Here is a 23,000-nt window from a genome sequence, read left to right as displayed (position 1 = left end):
GACATATTTATGTTATACTTTAACTAATTCTTTAATATAATAATTTAATTTGATAGTCATTAGAAGTAATTGTTAAATTTACTATAAAGTGGTTTAAGAGACCAATACTTACTTTCAGTCATCTAATGAAGAATAATTATTAATTCAATTAATAAAATTTTTAATTGAAATTCTTTCAATTACAATAGGTATAAATCTGTGATTTGCTCCACAAATTTCTGAGCATTGTCCATAAAAAATTCCAGGTCGGTTAATAAAAAAATTTGTTTGATTTAAACGACCTGGATTAGCGTCTACTTTAATTCCCAATGAGGGAATTGTTCAAGAGTGAATAACATCTGTAGCAGTAATTAAAATTCGAATTTGATTATTTATAGGTAAAGTAATTCGGTTATCTACATCTAATAGGCGAAAATTATTTTTTTCTGTTGATTGAATTATGTAAGAATCAAATTCTACATTAAAAAAATCAGAATATTCATATCTTCAATATCATTGATGTCCAATAGATTTAAGAGTAATAAGAGGATTATTTAATTCATCTAAAAGGTATAATAAACGAAGAGATGGTAGTGCAATAAAAATTAAAGTAATTGCGGGTAAAATAGTTCAAATTATTTCAATTATTTGTTCTTCTAATAGAAATCGATTAATATATTTATTAAAAAATAATGTTATTATTATATAACTAACTAGAATAGTAATTATAAGTAAGATAATTAAAGTATGATCATGGAAAAAAATAATTTGTTCTATTAAAGGAGAGGCACTATTTTGTAAATTAAGATTTGATCATGTTGCCATTTCTAAAAAAAGGATAATCCTTTATAAATGGGGTTTAAATCCATTACATATAATCTGCCATATTAGAAATTTCTTAAAATAGGTAATTCATTATAAGAATGTTCTGCAGGAGGTAGATTTTGGAATCATTCAATAGAAGAAGATATATTTAATGGGAATAAGATTAATCGTTGATTAATTATTGATTCTCAAATAATTAATATTATTATTATTATTGATAAAAAAGAAATATAAGAACCAAAAGAAGAGATTACATTTCATGAAATATAACTATCAGGATAATCAGAATATCGACGAGGTATACCAGCTAAACCTAAAAAATGTTGTGGAAAAAAAGTTAAATTTACTCCTAAAAATATGGAGATAAATTGGATTTTAAGTAAATAATTATTTAATGAAAGTCCTGTAAATAATGGGTATCAATGAATAAACCCCCCAAAAATAGCAAAAACAGCTCCTATAGATAAAACATAATGAAAATGAGCAACTACATAATATGTATCATGTAAAGTAATGTCAATAGATGAATTTGCTAAAATTACTCCAGTTAATCCTCCTACAGTAAATAAAAAAACAAATCCTAATCTTCATAATATAGAAGGTCTGTAGTTAATTTGTGTTCCATGAAGGGTTGCAAGTCAACTAAAAATTTTAATTCCTGTAGGTACAGCAATAATTATAGTAGCGGAAGTAAAATAGGCTCGAGTATCAATATCTATTCCTACTGTAAATATATGATGAGCTCAAACAATAAATCCAAGTAATCCAATAGCTAATATTGCATAAATTATCCCTAAGCAACCAAAAGTTTCTTTTTTTCCACTTTCTTGTCTAATAATATGTGAAATTATTCCAAATCCAGGTAAAATAAGAATATATACTTCAGGATGACCAAAAAATCAAAATAAATGTTGATATAAAATGGGGTCTCCTCCTCCTGCAGGATCAAAGAAAGAGGTATTTAAATTTCGATCAGTTAATAATATGGTAATAGCACCAGCTAATACGGGTAAGGAAAGTAATAATAATAAAGCTGTAATTCCAACTGCTCAAACAAATAAAGGTATTTGATCAAAAGATAAATTATTAATTCGTATATTAATAATTGTTGTAATAAAATTAATAGCACCTAAAATTGATGAAATTCCAGCTAAGTGTAAAGAAAAAATTGCTAAATCTACAGAAGATCCTTGATGAGCAATATTGGAAGAAAGAGGGGGGTAAACAGTTCATCCTGTTCCAGCTCCATTTTCAACAATACTTCTTGAAATTAAAAGAGTTAATGAAGGGGGTAATAATCAAAATCTTATATTATTTATACGGGGGAAAGCTATATCTGGAGCCCCTAATATAAGGGGAATTAACCAATTTCCAAATCCTCCAATTATAATTGGTATAACTATGAAAAAAATTATAATGAAAGCATGAGCTGTTACAATAGTATTATAGATTTGATCATCTCCAATTAAAGATCCAGGAGTTCCTAATTCAGTTCGAATAAGTAATCTTAAAGAAGTTCCAATTAATCCTGCTCAAATTCCAAAAATAAAATATAAAGTTCCGATATCTTTATGATTAGTAGAATATAGTCATTTTTGCATATAAATAAAATGGCTGAGGTATAAGCGATAAATTGTAAATTTATTAACGAGAATAGTTCTCTTTTATTATTATGTCTTATATTCATTAAAATGATTTAAAATTGCAAATTTTAAGGAGTAAAGAAAAATTACTAAGGCTTAAAGAATTTTTCTTTATAAATAATTTTGAAGATTATTAGTTTAATTTAACTTAAAACCTTAAATAAAATATAAGGTTCTAAGAATTAATCCTATAAAAGAAATTAAATTAGAAATTAAAATAATAAAAAAATATTTATTTTTAATAAATATTTTAAATCATTTTAATTTTAAATAATTAAATAAAATGCAAGAATAAACAATGCGAATATAAAAAAATAAAGTAATTAATCTTATTATTATGAAAATAAAACAAATAATATAAGATTTTATATTTATTAAGAAATTAATAATAATTCATTTTGGGAAAAATCCTAAAAAAGGAGGTAAACCCCCCAAAGAAAGAAAATTTATAAAAATCATAAACTTTAATAAATAATTTATATTAAAAATAAATAATTGATTAATAAAATAAATATTGTAAATATAAAATATAAAACATATTATAGAAATAATAAATGAGTAAATAAAAAAATATAGTATTCATAAATTTTCTCTAATTAAAATTGCAGCTATTATTCAACCTAAATTATTAATTGAAGAAAAAGATATTAATTTTCGTAAGGAAGTTTGATTAATACCCCCTAAAGCTCCAATAATTGAATTTAATAGTATAATAAATATTAAAAAATTAATATTAAAATAATAAGACAATAAAATTATGGGGGTAATTTTTTGTCAAGTTATTAAAATAAAACAGTTTAATCAAGATAAACCTTCAATAATATTAGGGAATCAGAAATGAAATGGAGCAGAACCTATTTTTATTAATAGAGAAGAATTAATTGAGATAGATAATAAAATATTCATTTCAAAATTTTTTAATAAAATTATTTTTAATAAAATAGAAAATAGGAAATTAATTGATGCAATAGATTGAGTTAGGAAATATTTTAAAGATGCTTCAGAAGTTAATAAATTATTTGTATAAGAAATTAAAGGGATAAAACTTAATAAATTAATTTCTAAACCAATTCAGCAACCAAGTCAAGAATTAGAAGAAATAGAAATTAAAGTTCTAAAAATTAAAATAAATATAAAAAATATTTTATTTGAATTTATATTAAATAAAATAAAAAATAATTTAAATTATTTTTAAATTACAAATTTAAAAAAATATTATTAAATTATTTTTAAATATATTTTAGTGTAAAATGCACAATAATTTTTGATATTATTAGATATAGTTTAATTCTATAAAATATAATAAAGGTAATTTATTATTACATTATTTATTCTATCAGAATAATCCTTTTTCAGGCACTTTATTATTATATTTTTCAAAAAAAAGATATAATCTTTATATTTGGGGTATGAACCCAAAAGCTTAATTTAGCTTATTTTTGAAAATTATTAATTTATATTTAATAATAAAATTATTAAAAATGGTTTTACTATTAATTTAATAGAAAAAATTATTAAAATTATATATTAAATATTTAATATTAATTTTAATTATATATATATATAAATAAATATAATTAATTAAAAATTTAATTTATTTATATATATATATATTTATTAATTTTTTTTTTAAATTAATAATAAATTTAATAATTTTTTATTTTTTAATATGAATAATAATAAATTTAATTTATTGTTGTATTTAAATTTGAATATTACAAAAAATAAATTAATATATAAAAAAAAAAAAAAAAAATATATTTAATAATTCTATATGAAATTTTTTGCGTATAGATAAAAATTTATGATTTTTAAAATTTATTTTTAATTTATTTTACATATAAATTTTAGTGTAAATTTTATATTATTTAAATAATAATTAATAAAATATGTAGTAATTATAATTAAAAATTTAAGAAATTAAGATTTAGTAATATTTAAATTATTAACAAATTTTGTGCCAGCAGTTGCGGTTATACAAAGATTAAAATAAATTTTTTTTAATTGTAATAAATGAAAATAAATTAAATTAAATATGAAATTATTAAGTGAAATTTTAATTTTTTTGAAAATTTAAATATTATTCATGATTTAATAAAATTTGTTAATAAACTAGGATTAGATACCCTATTATAAAAAATTAAAATTAGTAAATTAAAATAGTAAATAAATAATATTGAAACTTAAGTAATTTGGCGGTATTTTAGTTCATTTAGAGGAATCTGTTAATTAATTGATAATCCACGAATAAATTTACTTAATTTATTATTTTGTATATCGTTGTTAAAAAAATATTTTTAAATAATAATAATATTTTAAAATTAAAAATAAAAATTAATTCAGATCAAGATGCAGACTATAATTAAGTTTATAATGGATTACAATAAATTTATTTAAATGGATAATATTTTGGAATAAATATTTAAAGGTGGATTTAAATGTAATTTTATTTATTTTATTAAAATGATTAAAAATTAAAATATGTACATATTGCCCGTCACTTTCATTTAAAAATTGGAATAAGTCGTAACAAAGTAGAGGTACTGGAAAGTGTTTCTAGAAAGAACAAATTAGATCTTGTGTATAAAGTATTTCATTTACATTGAAAAGAAATTATTTTTTAATTAATTTGATTAAATAAACAATTTAATTAAATAATTATAATAAAAGAAATTTTTAAATAATTATATTTTAATGGGGGTTAAAGTATAATTTATAGAAAAAATTTAAAATTTTATAGGGAATTAGTATTGTGAAAGAATATTGAAATATTATGAAAAAAAAATTTTATAAAAGTAATTTTTATTTGTTGTATCTTGTGTATCAGAGTTTATTAAAAATTTTATTTAGTAAAATAATTCTCGAATTTAAAAGAGATAATTAGTTATTAAAGTTATTGTTGCAAAAATATTTTAAATAATTAATTTGAAATGAAATGTTAATCGTTTTTAAATATATCTAGTTTTTTTAGAAATAAATTTAATTTAGAATTTTATTTAAAAAAAGAAAATTTATTTTCTTTTTTTAAATAAAATTTAATATTTTAAGGGATAATCTTTAAATTAAAAATTTATAATAAAAATTTATTATTTTAAAATTTTTAAAATTTATATTGTTTATAAATTATATTTTTTTATAAAAAATTTTAATATAAAAAAAAATTTTTAATAAAAATTTAATTTTTTATAAAAAAATAATTTTTATTAAATAAAAATTAGATATAATGATAAAATTAGTATAAATAATATATATATATATATATATATATATATATATATATATATAAATATAATAAAATTTAAAAATTAATTAAAAGGAATTCGGCAAAATTTTATATTCACTTGTTTATCAAAAACATGTCTTTTTGGTTATAATTTAAAGTCAAATCTGCCCACTGATTAAATAAATTGAAGGGCTGCAGTATATTGACTGTACAAAGGTAGCATAATCATTAGTCTTTTAATTGAAGACTTGTATGAAGGATTTAATGAAATATAAACTGTCTCTTTATTAAAATTAGAATTTAATTTTTTAGTAAAAAAGCTAAAATAATTTTAAAAGACGAGAAGACCCTATAGAGTTTTATATTTAATTTAATAATATTTTTTTATAAATTTTTAAAATAAAATTAATTTAAATATTTTGTTGGGGTGATAAAAAAATATAATAAACTTTTTTTAATAGTAAACATTAATTAATGATTAAATGATCCATATTTTATGATTAAAAGAAAAAATTACCTTAGGGATAACAGCGTAATTTTTTTTTTTAGTTCAAATAAGAAAAAAAGTTTGCGACCTCGATGTTGGATTAAGATAAAATTTAAATGCAGAAGTTTAAAATTTTTGATCTGTTCGATCATTAAAATCTTACATGATCTGAGTTCAAACCGGTGTAAGCCAGGTTGGTTTCTATCTTTAGAAATTTAAAATATTTTAGTACGAAAGGATTAAATATTTAAAATAATTTTAAAAAAAGGAATTTTAATAATTAAAGTATATATATATATATATATATATACTATTTTGACAGAAAAAATGTAATGATTTTAGAAATCATAAATATATAAATTAAAATTATATATATAGTAATGTTATTTATAGATTGATTAAATATTTTAATTGGTATATTATTATTAATTTTAGGTGTATTAATTGGAGTTGCTTTTTTAACTTTATTAGAGCGTAAGGTTTTGGGTTATATTCAAATTCGTAAAGGGCCTAATAAAGTTGGATTTATAGGTTTATTACAGCCTTTTTCAGATGCTATTAAATTATTTACTAAAGAACAAATATATTTAAATTATTCTAATTACTTATCTTATTATTTTTCTCCTATTGTTAGATTTATTTTATCTTTGATAATTTGATTATTAATTCCTTATTATTTTAATTTATTAAGATTTAGTTTAGGGTTATTATTTTTTTTATGTTGTACTAGAATAGGGGTTTATAGAATTATAGTAGCAGGTTGATCTTCAAATTCTAATTATTCTTTATTGGGGGGTTTACGAGCAGTTGCTCAAACTATTTCTTATGAAGTAAGATTGAGTTTGATTTTAATATCTTGTATTGTTATAGTTATAAGATTTAATTTATTAATATTTAGATATTATCAAGATTCAATTTGATTTATTTTTTTAATATTTCCATTAAGAATATGTTGAATATCTTCTAGATTAGCTGAAACTAATCGTACTCCTTTTGATTTTGCTGAAGGTGAGAGAGAATTAGTTTCAGGGTTTAATATTGAATATAGAAGAGGAGGTTTTGCGTTAATTTTTTTAGCAGAATATTCTAGTATTTTATTTATAAGTTTAATATTTAGACTTTTATTTTTAGGGGGTTATAATTTAAATTTATTATTTTATTTAAAGGTAGTTTTTATTTCTTTTTTATTTATTTGAGTTCGGGGTACTTTACCTCGTTATCGTTATGATAAATTAATATATTTATGTTGAAAATCATATTTACCTATTTCTTTAAATTATTTAATATTATTTATTGGCTTAAAAATTTATTTAATTTAATAATATTTTTTTAGTATAAATTAATAGAATAGATTATTCTTTCTTAAGTTTTCAAAACAAATGCTTAACAAGCTCATTAATTAATAATTAAAAATTATTTTATCTCATATTTTATTAATTAGGGGATTAATAATAAAATATCTAAAATAAATAATAGTAAGAATTTGTCCAGTAATAACATAAGGGGCTTCTACTGGGCGTGCCCCAATTCAGGTTAATAAAATTACTGTTGAGACTATAATTCAAAATAAGCATTGGTTAATAGGGTAAAAATGAATTCCTTGTATTTTTTTATTAAAAGTGAAAGGAAGAATTATTAAAATTAAAATTGATATTACTAATGCAATTACTCCTCCTAATTTATTAGGAATAGATCGAAGAATAGCATATGCGAATAAAAAATATCATTCAGGTTGAATGTGAACTGGAGTTACTAAAGGATTAGCTGGAATAAAATTATCTGGGTCTCCTAATAAATAGGGATATTTTAATGTTAATAATAATAATAAAAATAATAAAATAATTATTCCAATTAAATCTTTAAAAGTAAAGAATGGATGAAATGGGATTTTATCTAAATTACTATTAATTCCTAATGGGTTGTTAGATCCTGTTTGATGGAGGAATAATAAATGAATTATGGTTATTATTATAATAATAAATGGTAATAAAAAATGAAAGGAATAAAATCGAGTTAAAGTTGCATTATCTACAGCAAAACCTCCTCAAATTCATTGAACTAATATTGTTCCTAAATAAGGGATAGCAGATAATAAATTAGTAATAACAGTAGCTCCTCAGAAAGATATTTGTCCTCAAGGTAAAACATAACCTATAAAAGCAGTAGCTATTAGAAGAAATAAAATAATTACTCCAATTATTCAAGTATATATAAGATTAAATGATTCATAATAAATTCCTCGTCCAATGTGTAAATAAATACAAATAAAAAAAAAAGAAGCTCCATTGGCATGAAGAGTTCGGATTAATCAACCATAATTAACATTTCGGCAAATGTAATTTACTCTATAAAATGCTAATTCAATATTAGCTGAGTAATACATTGTTAAAAATAATCCTGTAATAACTTGAATTATTAAACATAATGCTAAAAGAGATCCAAAGTTTCATCATGCGGAAATATTAGAAGGAGTAGGTAAATCAATTAATGAATTATTAATAATTTTAATAATTGGGTGAGTTTTTCGTAATGGTTTAAATTTATTTATCATTTGTATTAATAAGAAGTTCGTAAAGGTCCATAAAAAATATTTACAATTTTTACCACTGCAATTAATGTAATAAATAAATAAATAATTATTGTTATTATTAGATAATAAGTTTGAGTATTATATAATTTAGTTAAATTTATATTATTTTCATTATGAAAAAATATATTATCAAAAAAATTATTTATTTCATATAAGTTAGTATTAAAATTTAATCAATATAAGTTATTTATATAATAAATTCTTAATATAATTGATAAAGTAAAACATGAAAAAATAAAAATTTTATTAATTAAAGTAAAATTAAATATTTCATTTGAAGCAATTCTAGAAACATAAATAAATAATACTAGTAATCCTCCTAAAAATGTTAAAAATAAAATATAAGAAAATCAATAAGTTTTTATAATTATTCCTGAAATTATACAAATTAATAAAGTTTGGATTAAAATTATTAATCCTATTGATAAAGGATGTTTTAAAAAAAATATTATAATAGATAAAAATAAAATGCAAGAAGATAAAAATATTTTTGTAATTTCAAAGAGTAGTTTAAAAAAAATATTAATTTTGGAGATTAATGATAAAGAATTTCTTTTTCTTTGAAGTTTTTAAATAATATTATATTATTTTTGATTTACAAGACCAATGTTTTATTTAAACTATAAAAACTTTAATTTAAATTATAAATGATAAATATAAGAATTATTTTTGTAATATTTTTAGTTGGAAATATTATTTTTGTTTTAAAACATAAGCATTTATTAATTATATTGTTAAGATTAGAATTTATTGTTTTAAGAGTTTATATAATAATATTAATATATTTAAGATTTATTGAATATGATATATATATATTAATAGTATTTTTAGTTTTTACAGTTTGTGAGGGGGCTTTAGGGATTTCTATTCTAGTTTCTATAATTCGTACTTATGGTAATGACTATTTTCAAAGTTTTAATTTATTATAAAATGATAAAATTTTTTTTTATATTAATTTTTATAATTCCTTTATGTTTTTTAAAGAAAATATTTTGATTGGTTCAAATATCTTTATTTTTAATAATATTTTTATTTATAAATTTAACTATAAATCTTGAAAATTATTGTAATTTAGGTTATATAATAGGTTGTGATATTATTTCTTTTGGTTTAATTTTATTAAGAATTTGAATTTGTTCTTTAATAATTATGGCAAGTGAAAAATTAAATAAAACAAGTTTTTTTTTAAATTTTTTTTTATTAAATATTATTTTTTTGATAATAATATTATATATAACTTTTTCTTCTTTAAATTTATTTATATTTTATTTGTTTTTTGAGGGTAGATTAATTCCTACTTTAATATTAATTATTGGGTGGGGGTATCAACCAGAGCGAATTCAAGCAGGATTATATCTTTTATTTTATACTTTATTTGTTTCTTTACCCTTATTATTAGGTATTTTTTATATTTTTAATGGGGTTTATAGAATAATGATTTATTTTTTTAAGTTTTATGATTATAATTTATATATTTTATATTTATCAATAATTTTGGCTTTTTTAGTAAAAATACCTATGTATTTTGTACATTTATGACTTCCTAAGGCTCATGTTGAAGCTCCTGTATCAGGTTCTATAATTTTAGCTGGTATTATACTAAAATTAGGAGGTTACGGACTTTTACGTATTATAATTATTATTCAAAAAATTTCTTTAAAATTAAATTTTATTTGAATTGTAATTAGTTTAGTGGGGGGATTTTATATTAGATTAAAATGTTTATGTCAAATTGATATAAAATCTTTAATTGCTTATTCATCTGTAGCACATATAGGATTAGTAATTGGGGGGGTCATAACTATAAATTATTGAGGTTTTATGGGATCCTATGTTCTTATAATTGGTCATGGTTTATGTTCTTCTGGTTTATTTTGTTTAGCTAATATTAATTATGAACGTTTAGGGAGACGAAGATTATTATTAAATAAGGGTATAATAAATTTTATACCTTCAATAAGATTATGGTGATTTTTATTATTATCTGCAGCTATAGCTGCTCCTCCCACTTTAAATTTAATAGGGGAAATTAGATTAATTAATAGATTAGTTGGTTGATCTTGATTAACTATAATTAGTTTAATATTAATTTCTTTTTTTAGAGCTGGTTATAGATTATATTTATATTCTTATACTCAACATGGTAAGTATAATATAGGTTTATATAGATTTTATACTGGGGTATCTCGAGAATATTTATTATTGATATTACATTGATTACCCTTGAATATAATAATTTTAAAAATTGATTATTTTATAATTTGGTTTTATTTAAATAATTTATATTAAAATATTGATTTGTGGTATCAAAAATGTGAATTAAGATCACTTTAAATTATTAATAAAAATTTTTCTATTTGTTTTATCAGATTTTTTTTTTTATTTTTTTTTTCATTAATAAATTTTTTTATATTTATTTATTTTATTATAAATAATTTAGTAATTTTTTTAGAGTGGGAATTAATTTCTTTGAATTCTTCAGGAGTTGTGATATCTGTTTTATTAGATTGAATATCTTTATTATTTATAATATTTGTTTCTTTAATTTCTTCTTGTGTTGTTTATTATAGAAAAAGCTATATGATTTCTGAATTAAATTTAAATCGTTTTATTATTTTAGTTTTATTATTTATTTTATCTATAATTTTATTAATTATTAGACCTAATATTATTAGAATTTTATTAGGTTGGGATGGGTTAGGATTAGTTTCTTATTGTTTAGTAATTTATTATCAAAATTTAAAGTCTTATAATGCAGGTATATTAACTGCTTTATCTAATCGAATTGGTGATGTTTTTATTTTAATGGTAATTTCTTGAATATTAAATTATGGAAGATGAAATTATATTTTTTATTTAGATTTTATATTTAATGATTTTAGAATACAAATTATTAGTTTAATAATTATTATTGCAGCTATGACTAAAAGAGCTCAAATTCCTTTTAGATCTTGATTGCCGGCAGCTATAGCTGCTCCTACTCCTGTTTCTGCTTTAGTTCATTCATCTACATTAGTAACGGCAGGAGTTTATTTATTAATTCGATTTAATTTATTAATTATTGAGACATTATTTGTGAAGTGGTTATTATTATTATGTAGTTTAACTATGTTTATAGCAGGTATTAGAGCTAATTATGAATTTGATTTAAAAAAAATTATTGCTTTATCAACATTAAGACAATTAGGTTTAATAATAAGAATTTTAATGATGGGATTTCCTGATTTGGCTTTTTTTCATTTATTAACTCATGCTATATTTAAGGCTTTATTATTTATGTGTGCTGGGATAATTATTCACATAATAAATGATAATCAAGATATTCGTTTAATAGGGGGAATTGGTTTATTTATTCCTTTAACTTCTTTATGTATAAATATTTCAAATTTAGCTTTATGTGGTTTACCTTTTTTGGCTGGATTTTATTCTAAGGATTTAATTTTGGAAATAATAGTTATAAGAAATTTAAATATGTTAATTTTTTTTTTATATTATTTTTCTACAGGTTTAACAATATTTTATACTATTCGTTTAATAATATATTTAATAGTAAATGAATTTAATTTATTAAGAATTTATAATTTATATGAAGAAGATTATATTATATTAAAAAGAATATTTTTATTAATGATAATAAGAGTAATTGTAGGTAGTTTATTGAGATGATTAATTTTTTCTTATCCTTATATAATTTATTTATCTTTAAATATAAAATTTATAGTTAATTATGTTAGTCTAATAGGGGGTTTAATAGGATATTTAGTTAGAAATATAAGAATTTATTCGATTAATAAATTTTTAAAAAGTTATAATTTAAGTTTATTTTTAAGAATAATGTGATTTATACCTAGATTATCAACTTATGGTTTAAATTATTATTTTTTAAATTTTAGTCAAAAAATAATTAAAAATATTGATATAAGTTGAAGAGAATTATATAGAGGTCAGGGTATTTTTAATATTATTAAAAGTTATTCAATTTTTTTTAATTTTATTCAAATGAATAATTTAAAAATTTATTTATTTAGATTTATTTTATGAATAATATTAATTATTTTAATAATTATTTTAAATTATTTAAATAGCTTAATTAAGAGTATAATATTGAAGATATTAGGGTGATTAATAAATCTTTAAATAAATAAATAAATAAATAAATATATATATATATATATAAATATTTATAAAAATAATTATTTATTTTATTTTTACAATGAAAATGTAAAGTTTTTTTTAAACTATATAAATTAAAGAAATATTAATGAAATGAATCACTATGAATTAAGTTAGCAGCTTAATTATTATATATTTCAATTTAATTGGAATATATTATTCAATGATATCATTAACAGTAATATACCTCTATTTTGGTTTCAATTAATAAGTAAGGAGTAGGAAACTCTTTCTTTTAAGTCGAAATTAAATGCAAAATTTGCTTCTTACTTAAGATAAATTGAGTAATTTCAATATTTTTTGAATGCAAATCAAATGTTTTTTAAACTATAATCCTAGTTTGTTCAATTTAATATATTTTGATTTCATTCATGATAAAGTCCTAATAATAATATTAATAGAAAAAAAAATCTAGTTTTAGTTCAAATAAAAAGGTTTACTATTTTAAAGGTATAAATTATTGGGAAAATTAAAGCAATTTCTACATCAAAAATTAAAAAAATTACTGTAATTAAAAAAAAATGTAATGAAAAAGGGTTTCGAGGTGAGGATTTAGGGTCAAATCCACATTCAAATGGGGAACATTTTTCTCGATCTTTAAATGATTTTTTTGATAAAATTAGTGAAATAATTATTATAATATTTGAAATAATAATAATAATAATAGATAATATTAATAATAAAATAATTATTTATATTAAAATTATTAAACTTTTTGATTGGAAGTCAAATATACTAAATATATTATATAAATAATTAATTACCTCATCAATAAATAGAAATATAAAGAAATAATCAAACTACATCTACAAAATGTCAATATCATGCTGCAGCTTCAAATCCAAAATGATGTTTATTAGAGAAATGATTTAATAAATGACGAATTCAACATGTTAATAAAAAAATTGTTCCGATAATTACATGAAGTCCATGGAATCCTGTTGCTATAAAAAAAGTTGATCCATAAATACTATCTGCGATAGTAAAAGGAGCTTCATAATATTCGTATGCTTGGAGAATTGTAAAATAAATTCCTAATATAATTGTAATTAATAATCTTTGTTTAGTTTGGGAGTAATTATTTTCTATTAGTGCATGATGAGCCCAAGTTACTGTTACTCCTGATGTAATTAGAATAATAGTATTTAATAAAGGAATTTGAAAAGGATTAAATGGGGTAATATTTGAAGGAGGTCATATAGCTCCAATTTCAATATTGGGAGATAAACTTCTATGGAAGAATGCTCAAAAAAAAGAGATAAAAAAAAAAATTTCTGAGATAATAAATAAAATTATTCCTCATCGTAATCCTTTAGAAACTAAAATTGTATGTTTTCCTTGAAAAGTTCCTTCACGGCAAATATCTCGTCATCATTGAAATATAGTTAAAATGATAATTAAATATCCTATAATTAATAAATTTATATTAAAATTATGAAATCATTTTACTATACCTGTAACAAAAGTTAAAGTTCCGATAGCTCCAGTTAAGGGTCATGGTCTATAATCTACTAAATGATAGGGGTGGTTATGATTTGTCATAAGTTTAATTAACTTCACTAGAATATAAAGTTCTTAAAATAGCAATAACATAGGATTGAATAACCGCAACTGCAGATTCAAGAGTTAAAAGTAAAATTTGAGTAAAAATTAAAAAAATAATTAAGTAATTAGGTATATTAATTCCTGTATTTCTTAAAAGAGTTAATAATAAGTGGCCAGCAATTATATTAGCTGTTAATCGTACAGCTAAAGTTCCAGGTCGAATAATATTACTAATAGTTTCAATAAGTACTATAAAAGGTATAAGAATTCTTGGAGTTCCTTGAGGAATTATATGAATAAATATATGTTGATAATTGTTAATTCATCCATATAATATAAATCTTAATCATAAAGATAAAGTAATAGATAATGAAATAGTTAAATGACTTGTTCTAGTGAAAATATATGGAAATAATCCTAAAAAATTATTAAATAAAACAAATGAGAATAGTGAAATAAAGATAAAAGTTGATCCATTAAATTTATTAGTACCTAATAAAGTTTTAAATTCAAAATGTAATTTATTAATAATATAATTTCATAGTATAAAATGACGATTTGGAATAAATCAAAAAGAATAAGGGATAAACATTAACCCTAAAAAAGTTCTTAATCAGTTAAGAGGAATATTAAAAATATTAGTGGAAGGGTCAAAAATTGAAAATAAATTATTTATCATTTTCAAATTAAATTTTTTATAAAGATTTTTAATTTTGAATTATTTTTGTTGTTAATTTTATTAATATTATAAATATAATAATTTATAATATTAAATAAAATAAAAATAAAAATAAATATAAAAAAGGAAATAATTCAATTAATAGGTATTATTTGAGGGATAAAAGAATATTATATATTATAATAATTTAAATTTGACATATTTATGTTATACTTTAACTAATTCTTTAATATAATAATTTAATTTGATAGTCATTAGAAGTAATTGTTAAATTTACTATAAAGTGGTTTAAGAGACCAATACTTACTTTCAGTCATCTAATGAAGAATAATTATTAATTCAATTAATAAAATTTTTAATTGAAATTCTTTCAATTACAATAGGTATAAATCTGTGATTTGCTCCACAAATTTCTGAGCATTGTCCATAAAAAATTCCAGGTCGGTTAATAAAAAAATTTGTTTGATTTAAACGACCTGGATTAGCGTCTACTTTAATTCCCAATGAGGGAATTGTTCAAGAGTGAATAACATCTGTAGCAGTAATTAAAATTCGAATTTGATTATTTATAGGTAAAGTAATTCGGTTATCTACATCTAATAGGCGAAAATTATTTTTTTCTGTTGATTGAATTATGTAAGAATCAAATTCTACATTAAAAAAATCAGAATATTCATATCTTCAATATCATTGATGTCCAATAGATTTAAGAGTAATAAGAGGATTATTTAATTCATCTAAAAGGTATAATAAACGAAGAGATGGTAGTGCAATAAAAATTAAAGTAATTGCGGGTAAAATAGTTCAAATTATTTCAATTATTTGTTCTTCTAATAGAAATCGATTAATATATTTATTAAAAAATAATGTTATTATTATATAACTAACTAGAATAGTAATTATAAGTAAGATAATTAAAGTATGATCATGGAAAAAAATAATTTGTTCTATTAAAGGAGAGGCACTATTTTGTAAATTAAGATTTGATCATGTTGCCATTTCTAAAAAAAGGATAATCCTTTATAAATGGGGTTTAAATCCATTACATATAATCTGCCATATTAGAAATTTCTTAAAATAGGTAATTCATTATAAGAATGTTCTGCAGGAGGTAGATTTTGGAATCATTCAATAGAAGAAGATATATTTAATGGGAATAAGATTAATCGTTGATTAATTATTGATTCTCAAATAATTAATATTATTATTATTATTGATAAAAAAGAAATATAAGAACCAAAAGAAGAGATTACATTTCATGAAATATAACTATCAGGATAATCAGAATATCGACGAGGTATACCAGCTAAACCTAAAAAATGTTGTGGAAAAAAAGTTAAATTTACTCCTAAAAATATGGAGATAAATTGGATTTTAAGTAAATAATTATTTAATGAAAGTCCTGTAAATAATGGGTATCAATGAATAAACCCCCCAAAAATAGCAAAAACAGCTCCTATAGATAAAACATAATGAAAATGAGCAACTACATAATATGTATCATGTAAAGTAATGTCAATAGATGAATTTGCTAAAATTACTCCAGTTAATCCTCCTACAGTAAATAAAAAAACAAATCCTAATCTTCATAATATAGAAGGTCTGTAGTTAATTTGTGTTCCATGAAGGGTTGCAAGTCAACTAAAAATTTTAATTCCTGTAGGTACAGCAATAATTATAGTAGCGGAAGTAAAATAGGCTCGAGTATCAATATCTATTCCTACTGTAAATATATGATGAGCTCAAACAATAAATCCAAGTAATCCAATAGCTAATATTGCATAAATTATCCCTAAGCAACCAAAAGTTTCTTTTTTTCCACTTTCTTGTCTAATAATATGTGAAATTATTCCAAATCCAGGTAAAATAAGAATATATACTTCAGGATGACCAAAAAATCAAAATAAATGTTGATATAAAATGGGGTCTCCTCCTCCTGCAGGATCAAAGAAAGAGGTATTTAAATTTCGATCAGTTAATAATATGGTAATAGCACCAGCTAATACGGGTAAGGAAAGTAATAATAATAAAGCTGTAATTCCAACTGCTCAAACAAATAAAGGTATTTGATCAAAAGATAAATTATTAATTCGTATATTAATAATTGTTGTAATAAAATTAATAGCACCTAAAATTGATGAAATTCCAGCTAAGTGTAAAGAAAAAATTGCTAAATCTACAGAAGATCCTTGATGAGCAATATTGGAAGAAAGAGGGGGGTAAACAGTTCATCCTGTTCCAGCTCCATTTTCAACAATACTTCTTGAAATTAAAAGAGTTAATGAAGGGGGTAATAATCAAAATCTTATATTATTTATACGGGGGAAAGCTATATCTGGAGCCCCTAATATAAGGGGAATTAACCAATTTCCAAATCCTCCAATTATAATTGGTATAACTATGAAAAAAATTATAATGAAAGCATGAGCTGTTACAATAGTATTATAGATTTGATCATCTCCAATTAAAGATCCAGGAGTTCCTAATTCAGTTCGAATAAGTAATCTTAAAGAAGTTCCAATTAATCCTGCTCAAATTCCAAAAATAAAATATAAAGTTCCGATATCTTTATGATTAGTAGAATATAGTCATTTTTGCATATAAATAAAATGGCTGAGGTATAAGCGATAAATTGTAAATTTATTAACGAGAATAGTTCTCTTTTATTATTATGTCTTATATTCATTAAAATGATTTAAAATTGCAAATTTTAAGGAGTAAAGAAAAATTACTAAGGCTTAAAGAATTTTTCTTTATAAATAATTTTGAAGATTATTAGTTTAATTTAACTTAAAACCTTAAATAAAATATAAGGTTCTAAGAATTAATCCTATAAAAGAAATTAAATTAGAAATTAAAATAATAAAAAAATATTTATTTTTAATAAATATTTTAAATCATTTTAATTTTAAATAATTAAATAAAATGCAAGAATAAACAATGCGAATATAAAAAAATAAAGTAATTAATCTTATTATTATGAAAATAAAACAAATAATATAAGATTTTATATTTATTAAGAAATTAATAATAATTCATTTTGGGAAAAATCCTAAAAAAGGAGGTAAACCCCCCAAAGAAAGAAAATTTATAAAAATCATAAACTTTAATAAATAATTTATATTAAAAATAAATAATTGATTAATAAAATAAATATTGTAAATATAAAATATAAAACATATTATAGAAATAATAAATGAGTAAATAAAAAAATATAGTATTCATAAATTTTCTCTAATTAAAATTGCAGCTATTATTCAACCTAAATTATTAATTGAAGAAAAAGATATTAATTTTCGTAAGGAAGTTTGATTAATACCCCCTAAAGCTCCAATAATTGAATTTAATAGTATAATAAATATTAAAAAATTAATATTAAAATAATAAGACAATAAAATTATGGGGGTAATTTTTTGTCAAGTTATTAAAATAAAACAGTTTAATCAAGATAAACCTTCAATAATATTAGGGAATCAGAAATGAAATGGAGCAGAACCTATTTTTATTAATAGAGAAGAATTAATTGAGATAGATAATAAAATATTCATTTCAAAATTTTTTAATAAAATTATTTTTAATAAAATAGAAAATAGGAAATTAATTGATGCAATAGATTGAGTTAGGAAATATTTTAAAGATGCTTCAGAAGTTAATAAATTATTTGTATAAGAAATTAAAGGGATAAAACTTAATAAATTAATTTCTAAACCAATTCAGCAACCAAGTCAAGAATTAGAAGAAATAGAAATTAAAGTTCTAAAAATTAAAATAAATATAAAAAATATTTTATTTGAATTTATATTAAATAAAATAAAAAATAATTTAAATTATTTTTAAATTACAAATTTAAAAAAATATTATTAAATTATTTTTAAATATATTTTAGTGTAAAATGCACAATAATTTTTGATATTATTAGATATAGTTTAATTCTATAAAATATAATAAAGGTAATTTATTATTACATTATTTATTCTATCAGAATAATCCTTTTTCAGGCACTTTATTATTATATTTTTCAAAAAAAAGATATAATCTTTATATTTGGGGTATGAACCCAAAAGCTTAATTTAGCTTATTTTTGAAAATTATTAATTTATATTTAATAATAAAATTATTAAAAATGGTTTTACTATTAATTTAATAGAAAAAATTATTAAAATTATATATTAAATATTTAATATTAATTTTAATTATATATATATATAAATAAATATAATTAATTAAAAATTTAATTTATTTATATATATATATATTTATTAATTTTTTTTTTAAATTAATAATAAATTTAATAATTTTTTATTTTTTAATATGAATAATAATAAATTTAATTTATTGTTGTATTTAAATTTGAATATTACAAAAAATAAATTAATATATAAAAAAAAAAAAAAAAAATATATTTAATAATTCTATATGAAATTTTTTGCGTATAGATAAAAATTTATGATTTTTAAAATTTATTTTTAATTTATTTTACATATAAATTTTAGTGTAAATTTTATATTATTTAAATAATAATTAATAAAATATGTAGTAATTATAATTAAAAATTTAAGAAATTAAGATTTAGTAATATTTAAATTATTAACAAATTTTGTGCCAGCAGTTGCGGTTATACAAAGATTAAAATAAATTTTTTTTAATTGTAATAAATGAAAATAAATTAAATTAAATATGAAATTATTAAGTGAAATTTTAATTTTTTTGAAAATTTAAATATTATTCATGATTTAATAAAATTTGTTAATAAACTAGGATTAGATACCCTATTATAAAAAATTAAAATTAGTAAATTAAAATAGTAAATAAATAATATTGAAACTTAAGTAATTTGGCGGTATTTTAGTTCATTTAGAGGAATCTGTTAATTAATTGATAATCCACGAATAAATTTACTTAATTTATTATTTTGTATATCGTTGTTAAAAAAATATTTTTAAATAATAATAATATTTTAAAATTAAAAATAAAAATTAATTCAGATCAAGATGCAGACTATAATTAAGTTTATAATGGATTACAATAAATTTATTTAAATGGATAATATTTTGGAATAAATATTTAAAGGTGGATTTAAATGTAATTTTATTTATTTTATTAAAATGATTAAAAATTAAAATATGTACATATTGCCCGTCACTTTCATTTAAAAATTGGAATAAGTCGTAACAAAGTAGAGGTACTGGAAAGTGTTTCTAGAAAGAACAAATTAGATCTTGTGTATAAAGTATTTCATTTACATTGAAAAGAAATTATTTTTTAATTAATTTGATTAAATAAACAATTTAATTAAATAATTATAATAAAAGAAATTTTTAAATAATTATATTTTAATGGGGGTTAAAGTATAATTTATAGAAAAAATTTAAAATTTTATAGGGAATTAGTATTGTGAAAGAATATTGAAATATTATGAAAAAAAAATTTTATAAAAGTAATTTTTATTTGTTGTATCTTGTGTATCAGAGTTTATTAAAAATTTTATTTAGTAAAATAATTCTCGAATTTAAAAGAGATAATTAGTTATTAAAGTTATTGTTGCAAAAATATTTTAAATAATTAATTTGAAATGAAATGTTAATCGTTTTTAAATATATCTAGTTTTTTTAGAAATAAATTTAATTTAGAATTTTATTTAAAAAAAGAAAATTTATTTTCTTTTTTTAAATAAAATTTAATATTTTAAGGGATAATCTTTAAATTAAAAATTTATAATAAAAATTTATTATTTTAAAATTTTTAAAATTTATATTGTTTATAAATTATATTTTTTTATAAAAAATTTTAATATAAAAAAAAATTTTTAATAAAAATTTAATTTTTTATAAAAAAATAATTTTTATTAAATAAAAATTAGATATAATGATAAAATTAGTATAAATAATATATATATATATATATATATATATATATATATATATATAAATATAATAAAATTTAAAAATTAATTAAAAGGAATTCGGCAAAATTTTATATTCACTTGTTTATCAAAAACATGTCTTTTTGGTTATAATTTAAAGTCAAATCTGCCCACTGATTAAATAAATTGAAGGGCTGCAGTATATTGACTGTACAAAGGTAGCATAATCATTAGTCTTTTAATTGAAGACTTGTATGAAGGATTTAATGAAATATAAACTGTCTCTTTATTAAAATTAGAATTTAATTTTTTAGTAAAAAAGCTAAAATAATTTTAAAAGACGAGAAGACCCTATAGAGTTTTATATTTAATTTAATAATATTTTTTTATAAATTTTTAAAATAAAATTAATTTAAATATTTTGTTGGGGTGATAAAAAAATATAATAAACTTTTTTTAATAGTAAACATTAATTAATGATTAAATGATCCATATTTTATGATTAAAAGAAAAAATTACCTTAGGGATAACAGCGTAATTTTTTTTTTTAGTTCAAATAAGAAAAAAAGTTTGCGACCTCGATGTTGGATTAAGATAAAATTTAAATGCAGAAGTTTAAAATTTTTGATCTGTTCGATCATTAAAATCTTACATGATCTGAGTTCAAACCGGTGTAAGCCAGGTTGGTTTCTATCTTTAGAAATTTAAAATATTTTAGTACGAAAGGATTAAATATTTAAAATAATTTTAAAAAAAGGAATTTTAATAATTAAAGTATATATATATATATATATATATACTATTTTGACAGAAAAAATGTAATGATTTTAGAAATCATAAATATATAAATTAAAATTATATATATAGTAATGTTATTTATAGATTGATTAAATATTTTAATTGGTATATTATTATTAATTTTAGGTGTATTAATTGGAGTTGCTTTTTTAACTTTATTAGAGCGTAAGGTTTTGGGTTATATTCAAATTCGTAAAGGGCCTAATAAAGTTGGATTTATAGGTTTATTACAGCCTTTTTCAGATGCTATTAAATTATTTACTAAAGAACAAATATATTTAAATTATTCTAATTACTTATCTTATTATTTTTCTCCTATTGTTAGATTTATTTTATCTTTGATAATTTGATTATTAATTCCTTATTATTTTAATTTATTAAGATTTAGTTTAGGGTTATTATTTTTTTTATGTTGTACTAGAATAGGGGTTTATAGAATTATAGTAGCAGGTTGATCTTCAAATTCTAATTATTCTTTATTGGGGGGTTTACGAGCAGTTGCTCAAACTATTTCTTATGAAGTAAGATTGAGTTTGATTTTAATATCTTGTATTGTTATAGTTATAAGATTTAATTTATTAATATTTAGATATTATCAAGATTCAATTTGATTTATTTTTTTAATATTTCCATTAAGAATATGTTGAATATCTTCTAGATTAGCTGAAACTAATCGTACTCCTTTTGATTTTGCTGAAGGTGAGAGAGAATTAGTTTCAGGGTTTAATATTGAATATAGAAGAGGAGGTTTTGCGTTAATTTTTTTAGCAGAATATTCTAGTATTTTATTTATAAGTTTAATATTTAGACTTTTATTTTTAGGGGGTTATAATTTAAATTTATTATTTTATTTAAAGGTAGTTTTTATTTCTTTTTTATTTATTTGAGTTCGGGGTACTTTACCTCGTTATCGTTATGATAAATTAATATATTTATGTTGAAAATCATATTTACCTATTTCTTTAAATTATTTAATATTATTTATTGGCTTAAAAATTTATTTAATTTAATAATATTTTTTTAGTATAAATTAATAGAATAGATTATTCTTTCTTAAGTTTTCAAAACAAATGCTTAACAAGCTCATTAATTAATAATTAAAAATTATTTTATCTCATATTTTATTAATTAGGGGATTAATAATAAAATATCTAAAATAAATAATAGTAAGAATTTGTCCAGTAATAACATAAGG

The 23,000-nt window shown here is 19.2% G+C and overlaps 6 protein-coding genes and 1 pseudogene across 6 annotated transcripts; 4 read left to right on the top strand and 3 right to left on the bottom strand.

Annotated features, from left to right (window-relative positions):
- Positions 1-128: 128 nt before the first annotated feature.
- Positions 129-3,611, bottom strand: LOC140757101 (NADH-ubiquinone oxidoreductase chain 2-like; the record flags this gene model as incomplete). Its single annotated transcript, XM_073092635.1, is given in 1 exon segment — positions 129-3,611. A coding segment is annotated over 1 exon segment (1,008 nt), but the record flags the coding sequence as incomplete, so codon positions are not given.
- A 2,926-nt stretch (positions 3,612-6,537) lies between these two features.
- On the top strand, positions 6,538-7,479 carry LOC140757094 (NADH-ubiquinone oxidoreductase chain 1-like). Its single transcript, XM_073092628.1, is given in 1 exon segment — positions 6,538-7,479. A coding segment is annotated over 1 exon segment (870 nt). The 3' UTR covers positions 7,408-7,479.
- A 2,267-nt stretch (positions 7,480-9,746) lies between these two features.
- LOC140757093 (NADH-ubiquinone oxidoreductase chain 4-like) lies at positions 9,747-11,017 on the top strand (the record flags this gene model as incomplete). Its single annotated transcript, XM_073092627.1, is given in 1 exon segment — positions 9,747-11,017. A coding segment is annotated over 1 exon segment (678 nt), but the record flags the coding sequence as incomplete, so codon positions are not given.
- Positions 11,018-11,168: 151 nt separating this feature from the next.
- Positions 11,169-12,823, top strand: LOC140757096 (NADH-ubiquinone oxidoreductase chain 5-like). Its single transcript, XM_073092630.1, is given in 1 exon segment — positions 11,169-12,823. A coding segment is annotated over 1 exon segment (1,008 nt). The 5' UTR covers positions 11,169-11,666; the 3' UTR covers positions 12,675-12,823.
- Positions 12,824-13,673: 850 nt separating this feature from the next.
- Positions 13,674-15,290, bottom strand: LOC140757098 (ATP synthase subunit a-like). Its single transcript, XM_073092631.1, is given in 1 exon segment — positions 13,674-15,290. A coding segment is annotated over 1 exon segment (678 nt). The 5' UTR covers positions 15,145-15,290; the 3' UTR covers positions 13,674-14,466.
- A 177-nt stretch (positions 15,291-15,467) lies between these two features.
- Positions 15,468-18,947, bottom strand: LOC140757099 (NADH-ubiquinone oxidoreductase chain 2-like; the record flags this gene model as incomplete). Its single annotated transcript, XM_073092633.1, is given in 1 exon segment — positions 15,468-18,947. A coding segment is annotated over 1 exon segment (906 nt), but the record flags the coding sequence as incomplete, so codon positions are not given.
- Positions 18,948-21,876: 2,929 nt separating this feature from the next.
- Positions 21,877-22,818, top strand: LOC140757102 (NADH-ubiquinone oxidoreductase chain 1-like; annotated as a pseudogene).
- Positions 22,819-23,000: the final 182 nt, after the last annotated feature.

This window comes from Epargyreus clarus, unplaced genomic scaffold (genome assembly GCF_041222505.1).
Source record: "Epargyreus clarus isolate Ecla_fem2 unplaced genomic scaffold, WU_Ecla_fem_2.2 ptg000041l, whole genome shotgun sequence".
In the NCBI taxonomy this organism is placed as follows: Eukaryota; Metazoa; Arthropoda; class Insecta; order Lepidoptera; family Hesperiidae; genus Epargyreus; species Epargyreus clarus.
The sequence above is the reverse complement of the archived record's forward strand: the minus strand, read 5'-3'. Positions and strand labels throughout refer to the sequence as shown.